Raw genomic sequence first — 19659 nt, 5'->3', positions numbered from 1 at the left:
ACTGTGTCAGACAGTGTTTCGCTGCAAATAAAGCCAACCTGTGATTACCACTACAATCACTTAACATAGTTGTGGTTCAATTATTTTCCACGGCCTGCTTTCAATTGTTTTTGTGAACATTACGTGTGCACCTGAGAGTACGGCAGTGTTGAGGTCAGATGCATCTCTTTGATGTTGCGTCTGCCTTTGTACTAAACCATGCAGACTGTTGTATTGATTGATTTAATTGGACACACTCGAAGCCCTTTGTTCCTTGTTAATTACTTTTTGGCGTGACGAGAAATTTAATGTTCGCCAACTACTAAATTTAGCAGTTAGTATTTGTCACACAATACCACCTGTGATTTCTCTGACTGGGGCTGATTTGTCCTGATCACGCCTGTTATGCGTTCATACCTTACAGCTCTACTGCAATGCCTCCACACCTCATTTCCCAACAGGTGGATTATTGAGGGAGAAAAGCAGCCAGAGAGGATGAATATCTGAAAACCTAGCCTAATTGTTCCTGACAGTGTTTGAAAGAGAGGTTGTTTCATATCTGCTCTGAAGTGATCTCTATATTGTATTCAAGAGTAGGAATGTCTCTGGTTTCTACTTTAAATAAGGCATGAAATATTTCTCGTCAGTCATTGTGGCTGCCATTTCTCGGGACTTGTAGTTTAGTAGTGTGATGGCAATAAAGCCATCCACAGTCCTGGCTCTCTACCTGTTGAATTACGAGGCCTGGTGGTGAATATTCAAGTAAAAGTGTTCCCATTTCTTTTAAATAATTTCCCTATTGCCTCACTCTCCTCTTTCCTCTCATTTGATTCAGCTCTGAGTTTATGAATATTTAAAGTGGAGGATTATTCACAAAATCTTTATTTAATGCTTCCTACATTCACATGCTCTTAGAGGATTTTAACGGCTTTGGTTATGAATCAAGCAGGGATGTGTAAACTGTTGTTCTTACTGTGAGCTCGCATCTCCCCTTCTGTTCAAATCAGCCTGCTTGCTGTTCCTGCAATCCCTGAGAGCAGGAGTGGCTCACCTGCACAGACAGAACACATGCTTTATTCAGGTGATGTATCATTCATTCGATGCTCCTGGCTGAAGTGGATGCAGCTGAGTCATTTGTCTCAGGTAGAAGGGCTTGGAGGCATAAATTAGCGAGTCAGGTCTGGTGACGAGCAGCCAAAGGACTCGTTGGTAGGGGGCCAATCAGCTGCTTTGTTGCTCTGGGGAGCTTGTTGCAAAAAATAAATCATGGTAACACTGGCTTCTCTTTGTGATGTGCAACCTGCAGCAGGTACAGTGAGACGCCCGTCTCCACCAACTATACACAGACAGTAACCAGCAACTCCAACAGAATTTTTTTCTGTGCTTGATGCTCATGTGTGTAAATTGGCTCTGGGTGGCTACGAGCGCCATTTTTTCCCCCCTGTCCAAAAATATTTGCATCCAAAAATGTTAAAGCAAGCTTGGCGAGTCTTGTCATCTTTTATCCCAGCAGGAATAATCACACCCAGAAAATGGCTTGTTATTCATGTTCCAAAATCTGTTTTATTTAATTTGTTTGTTTTTAATTACCTTTATCTCCCGTTTGTGTGTGTGCAGAGAAGGTGTTTGGGGAGTTTCTGAGCTGGGAGCTGGAGGATGCTCTGTCTCACCTGCCTCTAAAGCCTGGTCAGGCTGTGACACTGACTGTCAGCATCAAAGTCAAGCTGGACTTCTCTGGTCAGGAGAACCTGCTGCAGGACCTCAACGATGGTGAGTGGACACACACGGATATTTACAAGTTATTCAGATAGTGAGATGTGCCTACATAGACCCGTTCACAACACATGTACACTCTTTATACACACAGGGACACACAGATGGGTTGAGGGTGGGTGAAATAATACACAATTAATGGGGAAAATATGAAATAACATTCTCTAAAATATGAACAAAGCAGAGCTGCAGAGCTGCTGTCTGACTCCCCATTATGAGAGACGCTGTGTGCAATTACGCACGGGTGGCAGCGTAACTTCATTGATTATTTCAGAGCTGAAAATTAAGTTCTGTTTCCTCAATCAAGTTTGGTTTGCAGCATATTTGCTGCGGTGACATTACTGCTCTTACTGTGACAACACGTGCTTCTGTAATTTGCTGATTTCATCATGGAAACAAAAGTGCTGGGAGATGAAACTCTGATTAGTTGAAATTCATATTACACCCAAACACACCTAACGCCCCTTGAGTCTTTAAAACCCAGATTATGCATCGTTTAACAGCAAAAGTGGATTGAGACACACCCTCACTTGACTTTAGACCACTAGATTGTTCAAATAGGGCCCTAACTTTTGTAAGCTGATTATGTGATAATACAAGTTTGCAGCTTTACATAATAAATCTATAAAAGTATAACATTTTTCAAAAGTTTCCCCTTTTATCAAGTCATAAATGTTGTTTAATGAGCTGCATTAAAACATACTTTAACCCATCTCGCTCATCTTGACAAACAAGTGCCACAAAGCCAAACTGAAATGTTAAAAACATACTTTTGAAATATATTGATTAGACAAAATGAAAAAAGAGTGACTCAGTAGCAAATGTTCATTTGTCTGTATATTTATTGATAGAGGGACATTAATACACAGATTACCCTTACAGTAAATAGACCCTCATAGACGTAAGTATGATATCTGTAGTATTTATATGAATGAAAAAATATATGAAAAACACCTCCCAGTGTAAGGCCGTAGAATTGGATAGCATGCTGGCATCACAGAAGCAAAAGAGGCTTGACGTATAAAACAATTGTCGACCTACAGTGTGACGATAGCATTACCATGGCAGTTACAATCATTTACCATCCGTTATGTGGTGGCTGATTTCATACTTTGTTCTGAAGGTCAGGAGCTCCTGGACCTTGTTATTTCCCCAATATGTAGACATTTTTTGGCTGCTGTTCTTCTTTGAGTTAGCTGCTAACTGCTAACAGTCACTTTTAAAAACCCCTGCAGTGGGTTGCACGCATAACACGTTATCAAAATGTCACACCCGTGCCGCCCTCTGTTCCCGTCATTTCAGCTGTTCCTTTTACATAGATGTAATTTTGGTGCTGTTACGACCTCTGATGCTCCCTTAAAGGCGAGACAGCTCTGTCCCCCCATTGTGCGATCATACCTTTTATACAGAACAGCCAGGCAACCATACATTGTAACCTTCATGAGGGATTTATTGCAGTGCTGACAGCACTGATTTAGTTGGGTGTATCTATTGAACTGACATTTGAGTGCATCTTTGTTATCTGGGCTAATGTTCTTACTTCAGTTTTCTTGCGGTGGATTATAGTACAACTGTCATCCTATCTGTTAACTGTCCAGCTGAAGTTATGCACATGTTGGATGCAGAATAGGTTTTGTGCCGCTGCACATGGAACACTGTGTTACGGGGATTCTGGCTGCCTTGTTTAAGATTCAGCAGTAATAGGAGAGAGGTCTCAAGGCCTCTACACCTCCATTTCTCTCCCAGCTTCTGGCTACCTCACTTCAACTGTCGGATTTCCTCTCCTCTAATTCTTATTCCTGCTTAAAAAGAAATAGTCTGACCTTCTCCCCCACCTCGGAGCTCATTCATTGTGTTCTTTCTCCAGTTTTTCTCATAGTTCATGCCCAGCCTCCTTTCTCTCCTGTCTCACTCCCAGCCTCGCTTCCTCCTCCTTCAAAATGTTGAACCTCCACAGACTCCATGGGCTGATAAATATTAATGAGCGATCAATATTGACCCGCTCCTGCACCGGCAGAGACTTTACTGTGTGTGCTTGTGTATGTATGTGGATTCAGATGACAGGGAAAGGAAATACACATGATGCCGCATGTTTATCTCAGTCCCAGCGCCGCTCTCCTCATGAGGTCATTTAAGCGATACTGTTTTAATGTTTTAATTAGCTGAGCAATAATTGGGGCCCTGAATTAAGGAGATAAGACGACATGGCTCTGTTGAAACAGCAGCTCTGAATTCGGTTATTATTGTGGCATTATGGGATGCAGTTTTTGCTCAACACATTTGATGCTATCTGCCACTGTAATACATGAATGAAATCACATTAATAATGTTGTGGTAATACACGGATGAACATGTTTGCATAAAGACAGTTGTTCTGCTTTGTTTTCAGTTAGTGCTGCTTTGTGCTGGAAGATTACCGAGTCCTGCCATCTTCGCTAATTAAACTTCGGGATTATTTTAGGCACAACTAATGCTTTTAACAACTGTTCAGTTGCACTGCTTAGCCACTCCACATGGTCACATACAAATTTTAAATGCCGCCACATTGCATGATTAGTTAGTCATTACCTTGTTAGAGGCAACGGCATAATAGGCGTTACCTGAGTATCTCACATAGAGAGACATTTTTAAACCAGGCACTGTCAGGTCAGGTTGATCTCATGCACCATTTGCACCAAGTTTTCCTAAGAAAATGAATGCATGAAAACTTGTTCATATCCCACATAGGTGTGGGCAATATGGCCCTAAATTAATATCACGGTATTTCAGGGTTTTTTCCCAATAATGATATTCTTATTCTCAATGTATGACAAATTAAAATTATTAGTTTAGGAATACAGAATTTCAACAAAATCAGTGATACAGTTTTACATGTCAACCAAACAATCTGCCTTCAAATATTCAGTAAAAACTGAACAAAAATGATCCTTTATTTCTTTAGTTTGTGAACAACAGTAACTCAGAGTGAGATTCAGATTCTGTATACAGTATTAATAAGTATAATAAATTCAATAGAATAAAATCTACCACAAATTACACATTAAAACTATATAGTTAGTTGTTTTTTTTCCACCTGGAACTTTATGCTCTGCCATTTCTCCTCTAATCATCACGCTGCAACCTGTGACAGGCTGTTATGATACCACAACTATCACACATTCACATAGATGGAGTTTATTCACGTAGGTTTACATTACCAAAGGTTTATGACAAAATCACTTAAGGACACCGACTCCCGTGTGCGCATGGCGAGAGAGGAGAGTGAGAAATGTTGTGCAGCTGCCAGAGGAGCCGCTGAATGAGTTCCCTCTGAGCGGTAAGTCACTAAAAGAGTCTGAGAAGTCCGGGGCTGTTCATAAAACATTCAGGACGCCACAGTTTATTCCACACTACTGAAGCTGCTCCTCTTTTTGGAACCACTGCGGTGTCGGTAATAATTTCGCTTTCAGCCATGCCTGTTGTTGCCATGGGTAACAGTGTGACGTCAATGTCAGCAAGTCGAAATATTGTGAGTATCTCATATTATATTTTAGAAATTCTACCAGTATAATCGTGAACGAGATGACATGGCACACCCCTAATCCCACACAATCATGAGGCAGTAATTTATATATAAGGCTGCAATCACGTGACCAATGTGCTGACGATATGCAGAAGGAAGTGGCCCGTTAAAGAGGCATCTTTAGGTGGTGGATTGAGACTGGAGTTTGGAATCGTAAGAAGTCATTTTAACATACAAAGACACCATATTTTCTTTTTCTGAAACCTAACCAAAGTAACTTTACGTGCCTAAACCTAAAGATGCTCAGCTATGTTTCTTTTCCTAAACCTAAACCACAAAATTTCATGCGAATTACGTACTTTACGATAAGTACATAACGTCATTGGTGGGGTGCTAATTTGTTGGTTATCATACAAATCGTGTGTGCATTTTTGCAGGATAACATACCAACTGTTGTATGAGGATACGTTGGCCAGGTACATGTGTGACTGTTGGATCTTTTTGTGATGCATGGATCAGTTGACTGTGATGCTTCTTATTTAAAGAAATAGTCTGACATTTTTAGAATTACGCTTATCAACGAACTTGCCGAGAAGTAGATTAGAAGATTGATACGACTCTCATGTCTGTGTAGCTGAGCTGGGAGCTGATTAGCTTAGCTTAGCCTAATATCTGTAAGCCAAGTGAGGCCGCAAGCCAGGCTCTGACAAAGAAAAAGATATGCCCTCCAGCATGTCTGAAGTTGATTAGTTAACACATTGTACCTTGCTTGTTTAATTTGTTCATAATCAGAAATGTAAAAACAACCAGTCGTTGTTTTGTGGAACGTGATGTGCTGGGATTGTTTCTCAGAAATTTCCCCCTGCTTCTTCTCTCTGTATAAAAATAGACTAATGGCTGTAGCTTCATATTGAGCGTGCAGATGGGAAAGTGAAATCAGCCTTTTCCTCTAACTCTCAGCAAGAAAACAAACAAGTGTATTTGCCCAAGTGTTGAACTGGTCTTTAAATTCTTATCCTTTGTAGCTAAACATGGTTCAGGTGTTGACAGGGCCAAGTCAGTTTTTCTGTCCACAAAAAGGGTCTCAAATGCCATTAGCTTAGTGGAGTGACATCCCTTTCTGGTCTCTTGTGGTATTTCAAAACGACACTAATTATTCTTCATACAAGGCGTAATGTAAAAAAAAAGGACCTTGAAGGCACAATAACAACAGAAGAATGATGCATGTCACACTTCAATACTTCAGTTTTGCCGTTTTCTACACTGCACTGAATCGACTAAAAAAAAGCATTCACCACAGCCATTTTACATCACACACAATATGTTTGTTTGGCAGTCATTATGCTCAGTGGATTAATGCATTCATTTAATGTGTCCCCACCTTCTGGATACAGTTAATGAACTAAACCATCGCCAGCAAATTGGTAGTCTATTTTAGATTTGCATTTCCTGCCACTGGGTTCCATGTGGTGGATTTCTTCACAGCACCATGGCGTGTACAGTAAATGTACAGTAAATGGACTGCATTTATAAAGTTCTTCTTTTCAAAGTGCTTTACAATCTGCGTTTCGTTCAACCACTCACACACACACTCAACCAATAGCACAGTGCTACAATGCAAGACACTTGGTCTGTCCATCGGGAGCCATTTGTGGGTCTGGTGTCCTGCTCATAGACACTTGGACACATGAACAGGAGGAGCTGCCAACCCTGAACCCCTGCCAACCAGAAGACAAAAAGAGGTGCCGTTTGTTTTGCAAGGACAGCGATAAAACATTTGTTTATCACAAACACTAACAGTGGACAGTAACTATTAATAGGCATTGAAAATTAACAATTTTAGCTGTGTCTCAGTTTGGGGCCTGCAGCCTTCGACCGATTGTGTCACATGGGCGTGACCAAGGCTGTCCCATTTTGAATGCTTCTTCAAATGCGGCCTTCTTTCCCAGAATTTAGAGGATGCACCGGATGAATCCTTCGTGGCCCAGCCTATCCCAAGATGCATTGTGCGCTGGTGACGATTATATATTAAGTTAAGGATAACAGTTGTTAACTAGCTGACAGTTAACTGTTATTAACAAGTTTATCTTAAAACGGTCCATCAGCCTGAAATATATCAAATGGCAGTGTCTGCCGTGGTGAATCATGTCCTCAAGTGTTAAATAAAAAATAAAATATATAATAACAATCTCCGGGTCCATGATTTAGGGCTGACTAACTAACTTACTAGCTTACTCCTTTTTTCGTCAAGCACAGGTGGATTCTAGGTAACAGGAACGGCAACGGGTGAGAACAACTGGTGATGCAACCAGGAAATCCTCCGCAGACCACACCGTCCCATTTTGGAGACTGTTTGGTTTGGCTGATGCAGTCTTCAAAGGATGTGGCTGTTGGCGACCACGAAGGTCGCATCTTTCAAAAGCTGCAGCTCCTGAATATAGAACGAGTCTTTATCAAACAGGACAGAGTTGCTGTGGGTCCTTAAAAAGTCTTCAAATGTCTAAAATAAACTTTTCCTAATAAAAGGCCTTAAAAATGATCAGATCTTCTTGACTACAGATTGAATTGGTCCAAAATCTTTTTCAGTCACGTCACCCCAAGAATTCCTGGTGTTGCCACTACAGGAAACACTATTCGAGGTGGGAAACAGACTTAAACACACCTGTATGCATGCAGTAATCCTAATTTCACCCCCTCTACACGTTTAGATCCTGCAACAAGTCTGCATCATTAAACTTAGACCTTGCTCAACAGCTTGTTTGTTAGTTTAGTATCATCAGTGTCATTTTACCTTACTGTTCATTTAAAGCTAGTCTGAGTGGGCGGAAGTTCGCTGCATAGATCAGCCTCTCATTGGGCGGAACGAGCCACCCACTGAAGTCCCGCCCTACCACCTCCTTCAACACGTCCTTTACTAACTTTTGCAGTGTTTGATCTTGCGGGGATGTAGCCATTTTTCTGCCATGGTTCGCGTCCTGCAGCTCATATTTTTGTGGCTGTGTTAGACCAAAACCTGTTTCCCCCCGGCAATATTATTGCAAGCGCACCGTTGCTGTGGCACCGCGCAGAACGATTGTGATTGGTTGAAAGAAATACAAGCAGCCGGGGCGTTTTTTTCTCCAATCTTAAAGTGAGAGTTGGCCCAGCCAGACCTTTCTTTTCTTGAGAAAGGTCTGGTGAGCGAGACTGATTTAAAGCTGACTAATGTGTTTACTGAACTGAACTGACATCAAGGTGAATATTTTCACTTTTGATGTGTATTTCCATCCTAAGTTTGGTCTTTTCATTTATTTAAAGTGGTAAAATGGTCTTTAAAAGTCTATTTAACTTGTTTATACCTGTACCTATACCTAGACACCCTGCAGGAATAAGAAAAATATACTTGTAAAGGAAGAGTTCACCATTTTGGAAAAATTTCTTTTTAGATCAAAGGATCTATACGGCTGCCATGTCTATACACTGAACGAAGCTTGAGCCAGCAGGGGATTGGTTTAACTTAAAACATAACCTCCCTGCAAAACTACAAACTGTGATTTTTACAGTTTTGTTTGTGTATGAATTAAACAAACGGATAAATAATGCAAAATAATTCAGGCGGATAACGCCAGTATTTATGCTATTCTAAGCTAAGCTAAAATAAGCCAGACATGATACCTGCACTGAATAATGATGTCAAATGCCTACTTGTTGCTGCAGTCTCATTTGTTCACAGCAATTATAACAACAAATCAATTTTTAATAAGATATTGACATTTGAAAATGCTACACTTCGTACCCCAGCGAGTGGCCCATTGTTTTAGCCATATTTAATTTAAATCCAGGGGTGTTATAAATATTCATTGTCCTTGGTAGCATTATGTAGGTCAATACAATTTCAAAGTTTTAATAAAAATGTATTAAAATCAGCTGCTCCCACTCCAACATGGAAAACCTGACAATGATTGTGAATACGTGGATGAATATGAATGAAGTGCTCCTCTTTGCCCAGGTGAAAAGATCCACACATGCGCTCTTTTTCTGTCTCTCTGTTCCTCTGTCATGCCGTCTCTCTTCACAGCTCCACAGCTCAAGGATAAATGATGGCTCGCAGCTTGTGGAGTCTCTCTGATGTGTCTGCTGCTGGTGCATTGTGTTAACATCAGCACTTCTATATTAAATATAACTATAGCCTCAGATGTCTAGCAGCCCTCATGTGACCAAAGTTTAGTTTTGACTGTTTGTTGTGTCGCACTGAAGCTAGGAATTAGTTTTCACATGATTCACACTTCTCAGAATGTGGTTGAGAGTTGTGGAGTTTTTCCACCAATTACGTGCTATTTATTGATCAGCCTGTATTTGTATGCACATCTGTCAGCTTTAACTGTGATGCTGCGTGGCACCTCTGCACCAGATGTCCTCTGTGCTCCAGCTGAGGCATAAGGGGCGAAGCAGACAAGGCCACAGGAAACGGTGCAGAGGGAACATTCAGAACAGGCCGAGCCTCATTGATTTATCCCCAGACAAGTTTGTCCCTCACTTTGGGTCCGGCTCGAGACCACGACACCATAACTCAGGATCAGATGGGAGTGATGTCATTACTCAGGACTAATGGGCCTTGACTTAGCGAGCTTTATCGTATTAAATGGTGTGAGCGTTGTATTTAATGACAACACTGCGGCCTACATTAGTGTTGTCTTTGAAGACAGCGCCGCGTACCACAGTAAATGTCTGCATTAAAGTAAGGAGACACAAATAACACGCTGTTCCAGCCATCAACATGAATTAAAAGACTCAAATGGAGAGGAGGACGCTTTCAGAAGCTCTGCTGAAATGTGTAAGGGACAGGATGGTGCTGTCAAGGAGTTTGCACTGCTGTCCTTCTTGTATAGATGGTTTTAAATTACTTCCAACACCAGCAGGCTTTGCCCCTAAGAACACTTTAAATAACCTTCGTGTTACATTTCTGTTTTACTTCTCTCTGTTTTCTTTCAACCTACAGTACAGGCCAAAAGTTTGGACACACCTTCTCATTCAATGCGTTTTCTTTATTTTCATGACTATTTACACTGTAGATTCTCACTGAAGGCATCAAAACTATGAATGAACACATGTGGAGTTATGTACTTAACAAAAAAAGGTGAAATAACTGAAAACATGTTTTCTATTCTAGTTTCTTCAAAATAGCCACCCTTTGCTCTGATTACTGCTTTGCACACTCTTGGCATTCTCTTGATGAGCTTCAAGAGGTAGTCACCTGAAATGGTTTTCCAACAGTCTTGAAGGAGTTCCCAGAGGTGTTTAGCACTTGTTGGCCCCTTTGCCTTCACTCTGCAGTCCAGCTCACCCCAAACCATCTGGATTGGGTTCAGGTCCGGTGACTGTGGAGGCCAGGTCATCTGCCGCAGCACTCCATCACTCTCCTTCTTGGTCAAATAGCCCTTACACAGCCTGGAGGTGTGTTTGGGGTCATTGTCCTGTTGAAAAATAAATGATCGTCCAACTAAACGCAAACCGGATGGGATGGCATGTCGCTGCAGGATGCTGTGGTAGCCATGCTGGTTCAGTGTGCCTTCAATTTTGAATAAATCCCCAACAGTGTCACCAGCAAAACACCCCCACACCATCACACCTCCTCCTCCATGCTTCACAGTGGGAACCAGGCATGTGGAATCCATCCGTTCACCTTTTCTGTGTCTCACAAAGACACGGCGGTTGGAACCAAAGATCTCAAATTTGGACTCATCAGACCAAAGCACAGATTTCCACTGGTCTAATGTCCATTCCTTGTGTTTCTTGGCCCAAACAAATCTCTTCTGCTTGTTGCCTCTCCTTAGCAGTGGTTTCCTAGCAGCTATTTGACCATGCAGGCCTGATTGGCGCAGTCTCCTCTTAACAGTTGTTCTAGAGATGGGTCTGCTGCTAGAACTCTGTGTGGCATTCATCTGGTCTCTGATCTGAGCTGCTGTTAACTTGCGATTTCTGAGGCTGGTGACTCGGATGAACTTATCCTCAGAAGCAGAGGTGACTCTTGGTCTTCCTTTCCTGGGTCGGTCCTCATGTGTGCCAGTTTCGTTGTAGCGCTTGATGGTTTTTGCGACTCCACTTGGGGACACATTTAAAGTTTTTGCAATTTTCCGGACTGACTGACCTTCATTTCTTAAAGTAATGATGGCCACTCGTTTTTCTTTAGTTAGCTGATTGGTTCTTGCCATAATATGAATTTTAACAGTTGTCCAATAGGGCTGTCGGCTGTGTATTAACCTGACTTCTGCACAACACAACTGATGGTCCCAACCCCATTGATAAAGCAAGAAATTCCACTAATTAACCCTGATAAGGCACACCTGTGAAGTGGAAACCATTTCAGGTGACTACCTCTTGAAGCTCATGGAGAGAATGCCAAGAGTGTGCAAAGCAGTAATCAGAGCAAAGGGTGGCTATTTTGAAGAAACTAGAATAGAAAACATGTTTTCAGTTATTTCACCTTTTTTTGTTAAGTACATAACTCCACATGTGTTCATTCATAGTTTTGATGCCTTCAGTGAGAATCTACAATGTAAATAGTCATGAAAATAAAGAAAACGCATTGAATGAGAAGGTGTGTCCAAACTTTTGGCCTGTACTGTACATACATTTTATAAAGGGATTTATATTTGCTGTTCTGAGTACCTTGGGCTGATAGGTGTCTCGAAGGAAAAATCCTTTCAAGTACTTTGTATCAGACATAAGTTTTTGACGTCTTGATGTAAGTCAAAGACTCCATTTGCACTCAGTCCCTCTGTGCACCTTTGGTGGACTAGAAAGCAGTTGATTATCAATTAAAGCTAAGTTTCAGTGAGTCCAAGAAGCGTCCAAGACAGGCGGAAATCTGATTGCTCAAACCACCTCGGAAGGAGGTCAACTTCCAAGTGGTAATTATGACCGGGAAACTCAGATGGGTTGTTGCTTTTAACTGATCCCTGATCAGTTCGACCACTGACTAATCAGTGGGTGTGGGAACAGCTTTAATAAGACGATAATAACTTCATAGTAGTCCATCCATTGGGGACATCTTTGTGTTTCTGTTAGGTTATGGATAACTGTTAGCTGGCTAGCTTAGCTGTTTGGTAGTTAAGTTACAAGTCATTCTTCTTCTAGGATTTTTGGCTGTTACTAATCAGTATCATTACCACCACCTTCTGGCCTGACACTGATTTACATGTAGTGAACAGAGATGCATAAATGTGGCTAAGTGTTAACCAAGCTAAAACTTCCTGGGCTGAAGCTAAAATTTAAGTGCCAAAAACTGCAGTTCCTCAAATGGCTACAGGGGCAAGTTAACCCTCATAGACCCCCATGTTACAATGCCCAACTTTACAGCAGAAATTAATAAAGTTAACACTCCCTCCAATAAAGGTCTTGGTCTCTGTAGCTAATTTTCCTGTTCAGTAACTCACCCGTTAAAATATTATTAAGGCCATAAAGTTATGCATGATTTAAGGTGCTGCCACTTTGAGTGACTGGTCGGTGCCGTCCATTGACAAGTCACTACAAAGGTGACAATGTTGGTTACGTAACGTAACCATGACATAACCCCAGATTCATATAGTATAGGTATAGCTTTAGCTGTTGCTATTTTTAGTGTGTTTTCAGTGTATGAAAGTTAATTGTAATGTTTTGGTTGCCTGAAAAAAATATCATTCAGCATTTGGTTGTATTAAAACATCCTCTAAGGAGACTTATGTTCAGTCTTTGCTGTGAGTACATTTTATTTCAATGGTTTTAAGCCTGTTTTCTTTGCTAGTGAAAATTAGTATTATCATTATCACAGCTAACTATGGGTTTGTTTGGACACACTGACTCTGAGTGCCGTGGGGCTCTCTGGCACAAACTGGACTGTTTGTAAATTCAGAGCGCTTTTGGAATATACCGATCAGTTGTTTAGCGCATCACACTCTCGGAGCAGCAGAGTGCACTCTGGGCACTCTGTCTGGGGAGATGTAGCAGCAGCGCGCCAAGCGGACTGAATGTGTGATTAACTTAATGGTTCTTTATTTCGTGTGGGAGCAGAACACTCTGCGCTCTCATTTCAGTGTACCGCATCAGGTTGGATTTATGAACGCAACCCATAGGCGCTGTGCTAACCAAGCTAGCAGCTAGCTTTAGGGTTAGCTTCACCCACTTATCCAAATGTAGGGTGACCATATTTTGATTTCCAAAAAAGAGGACACTCGCCCCGGCCATGAGATAGCCTACTTAAATGATACTCGCAGTTTACTCAAAGATGCCTTATAATTTTAATATATTTAAAGTTTATATGTATGGATAGAAAATTCAGTTCTATTACAAAATAATATCTCTCAAAGACAGAAATTTAGATAGGCTTCTCAGAGGTTACTCAACTTGCTTTTATTATGCCTAAAATAATAATCTTATTACACGTTTCAATTGTACAAAAATAAATATAAATGTAAAATAAATGTAAAATCTCTGGAATTAAATAATGATATAAATAATGTCTCTTCTGTATTAGAAAATCAACTTGTAAAATAATAGCTATCTTTTCAAGTCTTACTAGACAAATAAATAAATAAATAAATAATATGAAATAATGTTCTAAATAATACCTCTTCTGTATTAGAAAATCAACTTGTAAAATAATAGCTATCTTTTCAAGTCTTACTAGACAAATAAATAAATAAATAAATAATATGAAATAATGTTCTAAATAATACCTCTTCTGTATTAGAAAATCCAACTTTGAGCTCCCCAGCACCTTTATTAGACACAGAATCATATGTGCCAGCTTTGCACACGGTGCACTCAGCCTCCCATATATCCCGACTGGGTCGGGACGGTAACTTGGGAATTTTTTCTGCAGTTCATCTGTGAAGCTGCACTTGCGCTTTGGCACCTTGGAAGCTCAGAATAATGCTGCGCCGCTGATGTCTGCAGCTTCCTTGTTGTAAGTGTTGGAGATCCGCCGATAAGGCAGCCCCTCGGGGATTGCGCACACACACACACACACACACACACACAGGGAAAACCTTACATTATCATCAATTTATAAACACCCCCCGGACGCCCTGGACAGGACGTGAAAAGTGGACATATTCGGGCAAAAGAGGACATTTGGTCAGCCTAAAATATAGTCACCTCTGGCTCTAAAAGTCCAAGATGACGACAGCCAAAATGCCAAACTTGAGACATCAAAATGGCAGCCAACAGACCAATGTGTGACATCATGGTGGCTACGTCCATTATTTCCTACAGTCTATAGTTTATAGTTTGTACTAAATTGCATCTGGATTTTATGTGTTCATTTCTTGATGTTTATACGTCTCCATGTAAAGTATCACAAAATATATCAATTTGTTATTGACACTAGAAATTATTTTTTTTAAATGATACCCTGGTTTAGTAGCAAAGGAAGTTATGTTCTTCCACTTCCAGTTTTCCAGTTTGTTGGAAATAAATAGAGGAAGAATTGAGCAGTGATAGCCCCCATGGCTGAACAGACAAAGATAAGAGTGCAACCTATAGAAATCTAAGTAAACCTAATTAACAGAAAATCAAAGGGAAAATGCTTATCACAAGATGGTCTCAGACAGTGAGTGAAGAGACTGAGGCCTGTGTGTTACGGAAGTCAAGGCAGACAGTACCTTGGTGGCTGCAAAATAACAAAAGCCTGTAGTAGAAAATAAATAGTGGTTGTATTGTCGACTAAACGCCATGTGAATTTCTGCCTGCCAGACATTTGTTAGTGCTGTTAAAACAAAGCAGCTGTTTGTCGATGACTTTAATGGAGCGTCCAGACAGACTGGAATGGCTCTCTGTAATGATGGTAATCATTTGTTCAGATCTTTGTATATTACCTAACAGATTTCTGCTCATCACGAAGACCCATTCCTCTCTCTCCCGCCCTCTGTAAGACTGATAGAAGTGTAATGATGCTCTTACAGTCTCAGTGTTGCGTGTCAGCTCAGAATAACTGCGGTGTTGAGTGAGGCGCTGTGAGTTTGTGCTGTGATATCTTGTTTTGTCATTGTTTGAATTGAATTAATGGCGTATTTGATGCCCAGAAATGACAAAGCTTCAGTATCAGTCAAAACATTATGAAACATTATGTTGTCCATGTAGCGCATGTTAAATGAGGCTCAGGTCAAACAGTATTTGGTGTTTATATGCATTAATTTTCTCTTCCTCGAACAGGAAATTGAACGGGGTTTTTAATGTTTACACTGTGACAAGTCATATTTTCCATATTTACTAAATAATATATCTATCTTCCAGGAAAAAGGCTCATAAATGTGAGCACACCTGACACAGCAGAGATCAACAGTGTCATATAAACATCCAGACAAGTGCTGATGTTAGAATTATTCCTGGGGTGACACAGTCGTTGCTGGTATACCTAAACTCAGGCAGCGAGGTGCCCACTGATAGAAAAGCTGAGCTCACCCGATTCTCCCCGTGACAGTTAGACACGGACTGAGACAGATACTGATTGGAAGGAGGGTATAAAGGAGGGCGACGATTGTGAACAATGCCATCGTTAATCACGGTGCCCATTACTCACACAGTCTCTTTGCCACAGGACACAACGAGTCATGTGTATCTCCTGAAATCCGGCTGCGTGCCATAATGAAGGATGCAGTTCATAGAGTCCAAAAGTGTTTTCACTTCTTCCCCTTTCTGCCACTCTGAGTCTATGTCTAGATGCATATCTAATCTGTTTAATAGTGGGATGTAGAGAATGTGGTAACAACAAGAGGAGATTGTTCTCATCAGAGCAGTAACAGCAGTCGCTACGGACACGTTTCACACAGTTTAGTTGACTATATGCTGTGCCATTTTGGGTTGTCCCAGATGAGAGCTGACAGTTGTGAGTGAAATGGGGTGAAATTGAATCAAAACCTATGGTTGTAGATCATACTGTCTATAAAGGCTGGTTTTCAGCTGCACTGAACAAAGTGACAGCTGCTAAAAGTCAGAAACTAAGGAGAAAAATCTCACACTGTAATTTTTTCAACCATGAAATGATGAACCCAATCGCCAGAGTAAATGTTGGCATTGTGCACATCTGCAAACTATGGCTTATGTTACATTTGTGCATTAATGTAGCAGATATGATAAAACTTTGTGTTTCTTTATATTTCAACAATGCTTCGGTTAACATGTGGTTATGTGGGGGGAAGAGATCATGTTTTGGTATAAAATACTTGCTTTTGGTACCACAATCATGGCTGGAAACGCAGCAATGTCTCTGTAAAAAACGACTGCTCTTCATGGTGCTATCCTAGCAGAAAACGCGGCAGTGGCTTGGTAAAAAAACAACTCTTTTCGTGGCACTATCCTGGCAGAAAATTCAGCAGTGGCTCGGTAAAAAAAACAACTCTATTCGTGGCACTATCTCGGTAGCAAACAACTGCTTTCTGCGGTACTATCCTGGCAAATAATGCGGCAATGGCTCAGTGCAAAACTACTCTTTTTCGCGGCATTATCCCGGCAGAAAACACAGCAGTGGCTCACTAAAAAACAACTGCTGCTCTTGGCGCTATCCTGGCAAGAAACTCAGCGATGTCTGTGTGAAAGCCGCCTGCTTTTTGTGGCACTAAATGCTCAGGTTTCTCAATTGAAAAAACAAACAAACAAAAAAAAAAAAAAAAAAACTTTTGTGGCATTATCCTAACAGATACAAACACAGCGGTGGCTCACTAAAAATCATGGCTCTGTGTGGCACTGTCCCTGATGGAGACATCGCAATGGGTTGCTAAAACACACCCATGTTTGTTGGCTAAAAAGCAGCTGTAAACACAGCAATGACTCGCTACATCAAAAGGTTTTGTTGTTTGTTTTGCTTGTTGGTCCAATACAGTGGCCTGCAGATTGGCAGACCTCGCCTTGACGACACGCCATTCGATGACGAAGTCACTTCGTCACTTTAGAAATGCTGATATGATACGTATTAAAAGTACAAATGTAACATATCCATGGTTTGCAGAAACATACAATGTCAACATTTTCTTCTGGCAACTCCACTGAAGCCTTTTTTGTTTTTCTAGTTTGTTTTATTGTTCAGTTGTGAACGTGTGCTTAACTAAAGCTCTAAACCACAAGTGGCTCCCAGTGAGTGAATATGTCTGAGAGCTCAGGGTTTCCCACACATTCTTTTCATGGTGGTGGGCCACCACAATATCTTTTTACCAATATCTGTATTTTCTACTTCTGGAGCCGGGCCATTCATTAGGTGCACTGTTTGAATACTGTTTTGTTATTCATTGCACCACACTCTTAGCCTGGAAATCCAGACCCAAATCTAGAAAGATTTAGGGTCTGGCTATGAGTAATGCAAATGGCCCAACTCGAGGGGCAGCACCAAGCATGCATTTGAAAATATCACTGCACGCAATTGGATAACACTACGACCAATCAGAAAAATACACGGGGTGACGTATCCAGAGCTTAGCTACCAGCGGAGCTAACTGGTAGATTAGACTTGCCGTATCTGGTCGGCAAAACAGCAAAAACGTCCTTTTTGCAAAGGAAAGATTCGAGTGCCATCTTCTGTTCCTCTTTTAGAGAAAAAGCCAAGTCTAACTCGTTCATTGTAGCAGCCAAAGCTGTTCCAAACAGCTGGTGTTCATCTGTAGCCATCTTGCAATGTTTACTGACTGATTCCGGACTTCGTCATCGCAGCGCTGTCGTCATCTGTTTAGCTCGCCTCTGGCCCACCTATATCAGATACACCGATGTGATTGGTGCAGCTCGGTTTCATGAGCATAGGTAATGAGCATCATTACTGATTGCCAGAGTGACTCGCTGAGCAAATTCAAATTGTGCTCTCGCGAGAACTCTGGATTTCCAGGGTACCACACTCTCAGGGTGCAGAGCGTACTCTGGTCAGAGGAGGAACAGTAGAATGGCAGGTGCAGTCAAAGTGAAACTGAACTGTTCATTGTGCGGGGTCTAAAAGTTTGCTCTCACTGGCCTCTGCAGCAGCTGCTCCTCTTATCCGTCGTTTTGATCTGATCAGCTCTGACTGGATTGATGGATCTGTTATGCACCTCTGGACTCAAACTTTACAAACTGCTGCTGAGAAAAACAAGAACTCATTAAGAGTTACGTGCTACATTCACAGACCTGCAGAACTGAAGAACACAGGACATGGACGGTTTTCAGTTCTGAAAATGATCAAAAGGTGTCCGACCCTGTAGTTACCTCAACTGAAGAGAACACAAGGTCTCTATTTAAGATTATTGTTGGAGACAGCACAACACATGCACAAGTAGGCAGAGCCTGAAGCATCCGTGTATTCAAGCAGACTCTTGTTATTTATTTGATGGAATAAAAATGCAAGAAGAGTGCTCGCTCTTCTTACGTATGACTTTCTGGGGCTTTGTTCCAGGCTGGTAGCACCCTGAAGAAAAAGCTGAGATGTAATACAAAGGAATGAGTAGAGCGTGTGTTTCGCTCTATCTTGCCTATTATTGGAGGAACACCTTTATGTACAAGTCTCCCTGTTTTATGTTTTATTATTTTACCAAGACTGTTTTATGATCTGCTGCAGTTTGCTGTGTTAATTTGCTGTTCCTGCTGTTTGCTGTTGGTACAAACTCAACATTTCCTCCGTGTTTACCTGCTGTCATAAATGTCTGCTTTGCTGTCGTAAATTTAGCATAATCCACATTTTCACTGCTTTAATTCCATCAACACAACAACATATTCATTCCAAGCACACCACTCTGTTGCTCAGACTCTCTCTTTTTAACAGATATCCTCCTCTAGTTGGTTCTGTTTTACCAATCGTGTGTGTGGGTGTTATGGTTTGATAGTCTGTGTAAATATGTCTGTCTGTCTATCGTGAGCCCAATTGCCTGAGCTGCTGCAAAGACCAGTAATTTCCCCTCTCTTAGGGGAAATTGCAGGGCTTTGCTTTCCACTGACGTCAGAGAGAGATATGATTCCTTTGACGTCAGAGTGTGGGCTCTGGGCGTCATTTTTGGGTATTGTCTGTGAGGTTGAAAGCAGCAGCGCCTGTGGTGGTGCCTAACACAGCTGCAGATAGTGCAGCTGCGACTGTGTCCAGACTGATTCTGTCAAGGTCATGAATACAAAATCATTCATTTATTCTTCACATGCCGATGGTGGCACCATGAACCCTGTGATCTCAAATGTTCTATCATTTTCAAATATTTAAAACTAAATTGCTTCCAGGGCAATTATTGGACTATTAGTGCAAGCCAAGAGTGATGTTTGCAGTCTAACAAGATAAAGTGACCACAGTTTATTGAGATAAATTACACTGATGTCATTGTTTTAAATGTAAAACAGATCTACATTGCTAAAAATACACAAATGTGGTGTGTACATAGTGTGTTAATATGAGTGAGGGTAGACAAAATAATAGGAATACCTCTCAGTATGATGCAGTTTAATAGTAGGAT

At 41.1% G+C, this 19659-nt stretch overlaps 1 protein-coding gene across 2 annotated transcripts in view; it reads left to right on the top strand.

Moving 5' to 3' along the window:
• Positions 1–19659, top strand: part of trappc9 (trafficking protein particle complex subunit 9) — a 323945-nt gene that overhangs the window by 101096 nt on the left and 203190 nt on the right. For both annotated transcript variants that reach the window (XM_033637215.2, XM_033637214.2), the window contains one exon: positions 1597–1749. In XM_033637215.2, coding sequence (XP_033493106.1) covers positions 1597–1749 — 153 coding nt within the window. The remainder of the gene's footprint in view (positions 1–1596; positions 1750–19659) is intronic.

The sequence above is a fragment of the Epinephelus lanceolatus genome, chromosome 16, assembly GCF_041903045.1.
Source record: "Epinephelus lanceolatus isolate andai-2023 chromosome 16, ASM4190304v1, whole genome shotgun sequence".
NCBI lineage: Eukaryota > Metazoa > Chordata > Actinopteri > Perciformes > Serranidae > Epinephelus > Epinephelus lanceolatus.
This window is presented reverse-complemented; position numbering and strand designations above follow the sequence as displayed.